The sequence below is a fragment of the Hippopotamus amphibius genome, chromosome 9, assembly GCF_030028045.1.
Source record: "Hippopotamus amphibius kiboko isolate mHipAmp2 chromosome 9, mHipAmp2.hap2, whole genome shotgun sequence".
In the NCBI taxonomy this organism is placed as follows: Eukaryota; Metazoa; Chordata; class Mammalia; order Artiodactyla; family Hippopotamidae; genus Hippopotamus; species Hippopotamus amphibius.
The window spans coordinates 38,778,972-38,789,634 of record NC_080194.1 but is presented as its reverse complement, the minus strand read 5'-3'; the positions used below and the strand labels follow the sequence as shown (position 1 = coordinate 38,789,634).

The 10,663-nt window shown below is 41.0% G+C and overlaps 2 protein-coding genes across 2 annotated transcripts; both read left to right on the top strand.

Annotated features, from left to right (window-relative positions):
- Positions 1–1,205: 1,205 nt before the first annotated feature.
- LOC130859969 (olfactory receptor 52P1-like) lies at positions 1,206–2,189 on the top strand. The gene has a single exon (XM_057747624.1). The coding sequence runs from the start codon at positions 1,212–1,214 to the stop codon at positions 2,187–2,189; it is 978 nt and encodes a 325-aa protein (XP_057603607.1). The 5' UTR covers positions 1,206–1,211.
- A 7,111-nt stretch (positions 2,190–9,300) lies between these two features.
- LOC130859967 (olfactory receptor 52P1-like) lies at positions 9,301–10,290 on the top strand. Its single transcript, XM_057747623.1, has one exon. The coding sequence runs from the start codon at positions 9,301–9,303 to the stop codon at positions 10,288–10,290; it is 990 nt and encodes a 329-aa protein (XP_057603606.1).
- Positions 10,291–10,663: the final 373 nt, after the last annotated feature.

The following is a 10,663-nucleotide window of genomic DNA, read 5'->3' as shown; positions in this document are numbered from 1 at the left end:
GCTCAACATCACTCATCATCAGAGAAATGCAAGTCAAACCACAATGAGGTATCACCTCACACCGATCAGAAAGGCCATCATCACAAAATCTGGAAACCACAAATGTTGGAGAGGGTGTGGAGAAAAGGGAACTCTCCTGCACTGTTGGTGGGAATGTAAGTTGGTACAGCCACTATGGAAAACAATTTGGAGGTTCCTTAAAAAACTACAAATAGAACTACCATATGATCCAGTAATCCCACTCCTGGGCATATACCCAAAGAAAACCATAATCCCAAAAGAAACTTGCACCATAATGTTTATTGCAGCACTCTTTACAATAGCCAGGACATGGAAGCAACCGAAATGCCCATCAACAAATGAATGGATACAGAAGATGTGGCATATATATACAATGGAATATTACTCAGCTCTAAAAAGGGATGAGATGGAGCTATATGTAATGAGGTGGATAGAACTACAGTCTGTCATACAGAGTGAAGTAAGTCAGAAAGAGAAAGACAAATATTGTATGCTCACTCACATATACGGAATCTAAAAATGGTACTGATGAACTCAGTGACAAGAACAAGGATGCAGATACAGAGAATGGACTGGAGAACTCGAGGTTTGAGAGGGGGCGTGGGGTGAAGGGGAAGCTGAGAGGAAGTGAGAGAGTAGCACAGACATATATATACTACCAACTGTAAAATAGAAAGCCAGTGGGAAGTTGTTGTATAACAAAGCGAGTCCAACTTGAGGATGGAAGATGCCTTAGATGACTGGGGTGGGGAGGGTGGGGGGGACTCGAGGCAGGGGGTAGTCAAGGAAGGGAGGGAATACGGGGATATGTGTATAAAAACAGATGATTGAACTTGGTGTACCCCCCAAAAATAATAAATAAATAAATAAAATTTAAAAAAATATATGCAATATATTCTTACAAATTTAATGACATGTTTTGATAATAAATAATGAATCAAACTGTCCTTAATAAAATATTTACTCTAAAACATATTCTCTCAGATATTTTTAGGCCACATTATTACCACTCTAATACTAGAGCACACTACTATATTTTTTACCTCACATATATGATGATATCAGAATTATTTTTGTATATATTAATATTCCAACTGTTGTTTCTAGTTTGAAAACCTTGATTTCTTTTTAAATTTCAGGCTCAGTAGTTTCTGCATTGCTCTTCCCAGGTGCGCCACCAGGGGGCCAGCATGACTGGGTGCAATGCCTCCCAGGGCCATCCCTCTTTCTTCCTTCTGCAAGGCATCCCTGGGATGGAGGACAAACACAGATGGATCTCTATCCCCTTCTCTTCTATGTACTTTGTCACCATCCTTGGGAACTGCACCATCCTCTTCACCATCTCCACAGAGCGCTCCCTGCACAAGCCCATGTTCCTGCTCCTTGGCATGTTGGCTCTCACGGACCTGGGCATGTCCACAACCACCGTCCCCAAGGTGCTGTGCATCTTCTGGTTTGGCCAGAGTGACATCAGCTATGAGGGCTGCCTGGTCCAGCTGTTCTTCATCCACTCCATCTCTGCCTTGCAGTCTGCCATCCTCATGTCCATGGCCTTTGACCGCTATGTGGCCATCTGTGAGCCCCTGTGCTATGCCACCATCCTGTCCAACAGCCGCGTTGGGCTCATTGGCCTCATAAGTCTAGTGAGAGCCATCCTGCTCATTCTCCCCATGCCCATCCTCCTCCAGCAGATGCCCTTTCGTGCCAAGCATGTCATCCCCACCACCTACTGTGAGCACATGGCTGTGGTGAAGATGGTGTGTGTGGACACCACAGTCAACAGGGTGTATGGTCTGGTGGTGGCCTTGTTGGTTGTTGGGGTAGACATCTCAGCTATTGCCTCATCTTATGTGCTGATCATCCGGGCTGTAATGCGGCTGTCTTCTAAGGAGGCCCACCAAAAAGCAGTAAACACATGCACCACACACATCTGTGTCATGCTTATCTCTTACACCCCCTCACTGTTTTCTTTCCTCACTCACCGCTTTGGCCGGTGGATTCCACCCCATGTGCACACCATTCTTGGCAGCCACTACTTCCTTGTACCTCCAAAGCTCAATCCTATTATTTATGCAGTGAAAACCAAGGAGTTTCAGGACAAATTGACCAAATATGGGTGCTGGAGGATGGAGCCCATAAACATTACCTATGGTCAGAAACCTGTCTGATTATCTGGCACTGATGGTTATGAGAAAAAAAAATGTTAAGTGAATGAAATTCCTGGAGGAATTAGCTCATGGAAGAAATATGTCACATTGGCAAATTATCTGCCAAAATTCTTAGACAGAGGGGCTAAGACAAAGGAAAACCTCTTTTTCTCGCTATTGTCAGAGCAAGGCTATTTAGCCACTGTGAAATGTAAATAGTAACATATTTCTTTCCATATTGACATGGTAGTTGGGAAAAATTGTATGTAATGATGTATATAAAAGAACTTTGAACAACATACACTGAATGCAAGTAAAATGAGGTGGAATGTTTCCATATGAAGAGAACCTAAGAGCAAACTATAACTTGGCCACCACTTTGCCAAGGCAAGGCCAAGGTATGTGCAGGTGTGCTTGTGTATTTGTATTTGTGTATTAGGGAGAAGTGAGAGGTTAAGATTATTTGCAGTGAGTGATAATGTCAGGGAATGTACAAAAATATATTTAAAGTCACTAATTTATTATAACTGCTGCAGAAGCCTTATATTTGGGTTACAGGACTTGTTGCTTCCTTGTAGAACTAGAGGAATATGGACAAGAAACATAATCTCCAATTCCCAGTGAAATTCCAATGGAATTTAAGCTTAGGGAAGCTCCTAAGCTTAAAAGGTTGATATGCATTTTAACTGATTTCACATTTAAAAAAATTCCTGTTGTCAACTCTCTTGCTTGTCTCAGCTAATTCCAGTGTCTCCTAAGAATCTCTCAGAGAATATTCTGAGAATGTTTTGTCATTGGTTATAGTTATAAAAGTCAGTTTTACACAGGAAGCCTTTGGCTACAGACCTCTGCGAGGCAGTTTCTCTGGGAACATGGCAATGAGTCATGCACAAGTACTTGGGCGGTTTCTGGAGCTCAGTCTTGTGCCCAAACATAGGAGTTCATTAAGTTCAGAAGATGCTGTTTATCGCTTTTAGACAATGATTATGGATGTAGTGTAAATACTTCCAGATGCATGAAGGGTAAACCTGAAAAGTTCTAGGGTTGGTCATTATATTGCAGAACAGTAACCCCGAAAGCCACTTGGCCACCATTTAAAGGAGACTCTTAAAATACTTAAACTAGAAGGGAATGATACTTCTCCAGAGTGTGGTACCAGCTGTAATAAATAATAATAAAGGCTTCCAGTATACTGAACAATTCAATAACAAGGGGTGAGAAAGATGGGATATTTCAAAGATTGAAATAATGGGCACAACCTTCAGGAGAAAAAAAAAATTGAGGTTTAATAGAAGTACCTCTTCTACAAATGGAGAACCAGAGATGGCATCTGGGTTTTCTCTTTGGCCTCCCCTCCTTTTTTAAAGTGTTATTAATCTATGGTTTATTGTTTTTACTGTAGGATCAGCTTGATTCATCTCCTGTGGATTTGCTAACAATGTAATATATGACACACATATAAATTATTATTTTTTCACTTTTATAGAATTGTTTCTAGCAAAATGTTCATATGTTTGATACTTTGATCAAGTTTAAATTCTTTCGGTTTGTCTCTTAGGTACTTGGAATTTGAATTAATGCAGAATTCACTACCTTTTCATTATCTCCATTATATAGAGAACTTATGCCTTGTAATGGTCCCAAGCCCTGAAATTATAAACAATTAGAAAATAATTACATAATAGTAGTTATATAAATAAATAACTTTCAGTAAATTTTCAGAGAGTCAACACCTCTGACTAGAGTTTCAGGTATTGGGGTAAAAGATTTTGCAGCATTGGTGAATATAAGCCTTAGTTTCCCAGAAAACAGGACTTGAGGCAAAAGCATGTATATTGGCGGTCCATTCTGAAATATGGTCACAGGGTATGGGCCCTTGTGAAACAGATGGAGTGAAATAGGAAAAGGATTTTTTCTGTCCAGTTGCACACTGCTAGTGGAGACTGTTGTGCAGCCCTGCAGGACCATCTGAACAGCCTTTGAAATACATTTCAGCATTGTCTTCTCGAGGGGACGAAAGGACTTTATCCAACAGCTCATGCGGGGCTCCTGGCCTGTCCAGCAGGTGTTAGCTCCGGGTGTGTATGCAGGACAGCGGAGCTGTTTGCTGGGGGTATCCCAGGCCATGGACTTAGAGAAGCCCCATGGCAAGGTGCTCCATGTACTAAGCATGACCTGAGGCTGACTGTCTAATTATACCTGCTGGGAACTGGCCACAGCAGCACTGCCTGAATACAAGAGGATTGTGGATGGCGTGCAAGGAGTGTCTAATGTAAAAATCTACATGACTGAGGGCTCACAGTAGGTTGTGGATTTTCTTTGAGATTAATAGGGGGCTCACACCTTGAGCCCATCCAACAAAATTATTATTTTACTTTTTCAAGTTTTAGTAAAATATCTCTCATTAAAATAACCCAATTTCCACAATTATAGCTAACTAGGAGGTATTCTTTAAAAATATTTAAAAGTGTTCCTAGAAAGAAAAGAGCTTCTATAGATATGTACAGTTCTCCTCAATTCTTATTTCATTTTGAGTCTTATTTTTTACACAGAACCAAATAAGAGTACTGCTTATTAATTTTTGCTCTTTCTGTGGCTGTTGTTAAAGTGACACATGTGCTTTGTAAAGCAGTCAAATGTGATAAGATACACAATGACATAATAAAGTCTTTCTTCTACTTTTACATGATACCAGTCTCTAGAAGAAAACCCTTTAAATAGGTTTTATGCTTACTCTACTAACTCTACTAATTACTTTATATATTTAAAATATAACAGGACTTCCTAGGTGGTGCAGTGGTTAAGAATTCACCTGCCAATGCAGCGGACCTGGGTTTAATCCCTGGTCCAGGAAGATCCCACATGCTGCGGAGCAACTAAGCCCGTGTGCCACAACTATTGAGCCTGTGTGCTGCAACTACTGAAGCCCACACGCCTAGAGCCTGTGCTCCGCAACAAGAGAAGCCACCACAATGAGGAGCCCTCACACCACAATGAAAAGTAGCTCCTGCTAGCTGCAAGTAGAGAAAGCCTGTGAGCAGCAATGATGACCCAATGCAGCCAATAAATACATAAATTAATTAAATTTAATATAAGTGCACATACGAAGGCATCTAGGTACAATTCCTTTTTTCATAAATATAACAAACATTTATTTAACTTTGATCTTTTACTTGCAGCAGGATTTTTTTGAAATTTGCTTTCTCTCTTTGCTGCCAGTTGTGAATTCCCTTTTTCTGCCCCTTGACATGACCAAGGAGCATTTTTCTTTGTTTTTATTTGATTCATCCAGTCTTGGACTTTTTTACTTTGTTTCTCTGGTAAGCAATACTTCCCTACTTATAAAGCATTCTCCGTCAGTACAAATGAGACAAAAACAGACCCACATCAAATGAAAATTAAGACAAATGAAGCTGATAGTGTCCCTTTCGTTTGTATTATCAGGTTCCCTTCACTGCCTTCCAGTATTGAGAAAGACGATGTTTTCCCCACCACTGCAGGGCTCCTTTCCCTAAATTGCTTCTTGTATTTTTCTTCCATTGAGAGCTCTTCCCCAGATGGAGTTCATGCTCCATTTTGATAGGAACTACAGCACCACTACACACACCTCTCCTGAAAATCTTCCATGTATATGAGGTAGGGTTGACTTTGTTGGAGGTTTGGTGGTATTCTCTTCTTCCTATCTTGTAGTATCAAAAGCAGGTTTCTAAGTTTACTGTCTTTAGTTTGTATTTTAAAATAACAGTTTCTTTCTGCTTGGGAGATATAAAATTTCTTATCATGTGACTGAATATGCTTTTCCCCAATAAGCCTATCATCAGTCTAACATAGATTTTTAGGTAGGTTTTCTCTGCCTCTACTTATAATAATACTGCTCAGAAGTTCTCTTCTTAAAACGTTAGTCCCTTTGGCTGTTTTAATAAACCAATATATCTGAGAATATGGTAGCATATTCATAACTTCTCAGCTTTACTTTAGTTGACCTTAGGAAAAAAAATATATATTTATCTAGCTATGTGCCTCGTTGCATTTTTTTCTTATTAGTTTTGAAATATCATGTCTTTGGGTCTTGGAGGCTTACATATCAGCAACTCTATCAAAACATTTCAATATTCAATATGTTTGTTTCCAGGCTTTTATTATTTACTGTGTTCCTAGAATTTTCGGGTAGCAAATTTTGCTTCCATACACAGCATTAATTGTTTTGTACAAGGGCTATAGACTATTATCAATTGAAGCATGGGCTTAGCCAAAATTGTCTATTAAAGGTTTAAAGCTATATCTATAGGCATACACCGAATAGAGGTAAGTCATATAACACCATCATTATAGAAAAACTGGGAATGGTCAAAATGATCCCTTTTCCCCTGAGAACTGATTTTCAGGTTACGCTGCTCTTTGAATGAAGCCCGATGGGATCCTCTAATGAACTGTTGCTTTTTTTACCCTACCTCTTTTTTTGACCTCTAGAGAATCATAGTTGTGCCCAAAGTTCTTGGATGATGAAATCATGCAGTTAAAAATTTCCCTTATATGGTGTCAGAGCCTTAGTCCACTGTAAAAAGAAAGCTTATATGTTGTGTCTCAAGGAAAAGAAACAGGAGGAGCCCAGGGTGGGCAGCGATCCCTTTCCCAGGGGCTGAGATCAACTCAGCAAAAAAGAAAAATAGAGTTCCATGAAACATGAAATAGGCAGATTCAAGTTGTGACTTTTGAATGACAGCCTCTGGTTATTAGAAGATAAGAGGCTGGTAGGGAGAATATAGTAAGACATTTCCAGGTAAGTTCTGATTTAAGTCATTAACATTACCCCTAACTTCCCTTCTTTTAATCGGATTGTTTTCCCTGGGCCTTCTATCCGTAGCCCCTACTAATTCTATTTAACTGACCATTTTTTACTAGCCACTCAGCAACCTCTACTCCAGATACCAGAATTAGATGGTTTTCAAATAACGCAGAAATATTGTCAGATATGACCAAGTAGCATTGATTTACAAATCCTGGCTCATAGTGCATACTTTATAAATGCTAGTTAAAAAAGAGAAACTGCTTAAGGAAAGGAAACTTAGCTTAAGTGCTATGCAATAGAGCAGAGGTATGGGTAGATCCATGATGTGAGCAACAGCAGGAAAGTGAGGATAAGATTGAGTTACCTGAGGATAATTCTTGTTTGTCAAGAAAAGGAGAAAGAAATATGGAAAGCATTTTAGGCCAGGGGTCCCCAACCCTCAGACTGTGGACCGGAGCTGGTCTGATGCCCGGTAGGAGTGGGGCTGCACAGCAGGGGGTGAGCGGTGGCAAGCAAGCAAAGCTTCACCTGCTGCTCCCCATCGCTCCCCATTGCTCGCACGACCACCTGAACAATCCCCTACCCCCCCACCCTTGTCCGTGGACAAATTGTCTTTCACAGAACTAGTCCTTGGTGCCAAATAGTTGGGGACCACTGTTTTAGGCAAAAGGAGCTGTCAGTCATGGGTCCATTTCTAACCTTGTCTCCAGAACTCCACACACTTGACAGCAAGGTCACATTGAAATTCTCACTATTCCTTAACATACCTAAGTTTTCAAAGAATCAGAAGTTTGTAAACTTTTTTCAGGTTTTATTAATATGCAACCAAGACAGGGAACCACTCTTTTGACTTTATGAAGTATAAAAATATCAACGGGGAGAAGGGGGTAGAGAAAAATGGCTGTTTCAGAAGATGATATGGGGTTATTGAGATGAAAATAGAAGTTTAATAAGCCATTATTTTTTTTCGAAGACCTACAGAAGGGTAGGGAGTGGGTCATGTGAAAATATGTAGGGAAGTTGAACAGCAAGGGTAAATATCCTGAAGGAGCAGTGAACTTATCATGCTTCAAGTACTTCATGATATGAAGAATAAATTAGTAGCCCAGTGGAATAATTTGAAGTAAACTACTCATGATTAAGGCAATTCAATCTACACATGAGAGCCAGTTGTAGTGAAAGGAAGGTGCACATGTCAGGTGAAAAACCTCAGAGGACTGTCCATCAAGTGCATAAGTACTTAGCTTGTACCTGACTCAACCTATGCGTAACCAATGTGGTGGCTGGACCCACCTTTGTGGTTCTTAGCATGAATGCAAAATGCCCTCAGCAACAACCACCAGGAAACTTTGCCAGGGTGGGGAGGTGGGGGGGAAGAAGAAGGTTTATTACTTACAAATCCTAAACGTTATATGGCATACTTGGGGCTACACAGTGAGGTGACTGGTAGAGAGAGAGCACCTGGGCCTTGGGTTCTTCTTTTATTGGGGTCAAGTTTGGGGGCTTAGGATCCTGTGGGCTTACTGTTTGTTGCTGAACTTAAAACATAGGAGCAGATCTCTAAAGTGTGGGAAGAGAGAAACAATGGACCCAAGTGGTCAGATATCAAAAACAACCAAGGTCTCTAAATAAAGGAACATGCCCCCCCCCCCCCCCTTTAGTCCTCTGGCTGGCAATGTGTTTATGTGAGATAGCACTCTTTGAAGTGGAAGCCTAGCAATCAAAGCTCAAGGCAGGCACTTGCATTACAAAAAAGAGAAAATCCAACTGTCAGGGCTTATCCTACAGAGGCAGCCACCTGATGCTGTCCTCATTTGTACAATATATCTGTCATATTTTGTCCAAAAGACAGAGGGATCCAATGGGGAGAAATGGGATCATAACCAGAGAGTAGGTTTCTGAAAGAGGGATAATACATAAAAGTGAAGAAATTCAACAGAGATGCCAACAACTCAGCGTTCCTGCAATAAGGGGTAAGCATGTTTTCTCTCTACATAGGAAGCTTTCCAATAAGAAGCTTATGGTACTTCTATCAGATTTTTCTTTCCATTCATCAAAGTTGAAACTCTTTTCTCCTGTTCTTACTCAGAACTTCAGACAAAATTTTTGAAGTAGAGAATTTCCGAACTGGGAGAGGTGAGAGTAAAGGTCCATTACAACATTCCTTATACAGAAAAGAAGCCTGAGGCTCATAAAGAAGTGAGTGTGAAAATAATGCAGGTGCTTGGAGATAGAACTGAAGCCATATTTAAGATTCCATAGAGGTATTCTTCTTTCATTCTCTGAGCCCCATCTCAAGTGAGTCATTAAAAGCAAAACATATAAAAAAACCAACACACCACCATGTCTCATTGGCAGGTGTCTAAACTTTCTTTAACAAGCACCAACAGTTTCTACTATGCTGTCTTCAACCGCTCCAGCCTTGTGACCTTCACTTTGATGGGCATACCTGGCTTGGAGTCACAGCACTTGTGGCTATCTTTTCCTTTCTCCTTCATGTTTTTGGCTATCCTCATTGGCAATGGTGCTATCCTCTCCCTGGTAGCCACAGAGCCCACACTTCACACACCCATGTACCTGCTCCAGGCTCTGCTGATGGTGGCTGACCTCATATCCACTCTGGCTCTGTTGCCTAAGCTCCTCTGCCTTTTCTGGTTCAATGATTGGGACATAGCTGCCAATGCCTGTTTCACCCAGATGTTTTTCATCCATGGGGCATCCGTGGTACGATCAGCCCTACTTGTTGCAATGGCCTTTGACCGATTCGTGGCTGTGTGTGAACCATTACGCTACAATGCAATTCTGAGCCCTTCCTTAGTTGGACGCCTGGGACTGGTGGCATTAGCCAAGGGGGTGATACTTATCCTGCCCATGCCTCTTTTACTGCAAAGGCTGACCTTCTGCCATGTGGTCATTCCTCACACCTACTGTGACCACATGGCTGTGGTGAAACTGGCCTGTGATGACACCAGACCTAACCATATCTATGGGCTCTTTGTGATTTTGCTTGTGGTGGGACTTGATTTACTGTTCATTGGCTTCTCTTATGGTCTCATCCTGCAGACTGTGATACGCCTCAACTCTCGAGATGCCATCTGCAAAGCCCTTAACACCTGCTCAGCCCACATCTTTGTCGTACTTGTCACTTATGTGCCCGCACTCTTTTCTTCTCTCGTCCACCGCATTGGTCACAATATCCCACCTCATGCCCACATTCTTCTTGCCAATCTCTACCTTCTTCTACCATCAATGTTCAATCCCATCATCTATGGCATAAAGATGAAGGAAATAAGGGACAAGGTGGCCAAATGCTTATACAGAGGACCTACATAAGCTATACGTCCTGACCATGTACCTGTGAGTAAGTGAACAATGAAGACAGCTAACAATACGTTTGCCCAACCATCCAAGACCCCGTTTTATCTCCAAATTAGTTGTGGAAAGAATAGGCCATGAAGAAATATGTGTGTATATGTTCGCCCACATGAAGAACCAATATATTTGTACTTTCGTTGAGTTGTGAACTAAAAAGGGGAAAGCCTAAGGTAGCTTTTTTTACGTCTGTTTGACAGGAACACTCTTATAGCATGGGTCTCCCAATGATCTTCATATCTGTGTTCATGTTTACCAACTACACAGAAAATTTTTTCTATAAATGATCCAAGATAAACTTGTCTTGTCTTGGTGGAAAGTTTATATTTGTTTC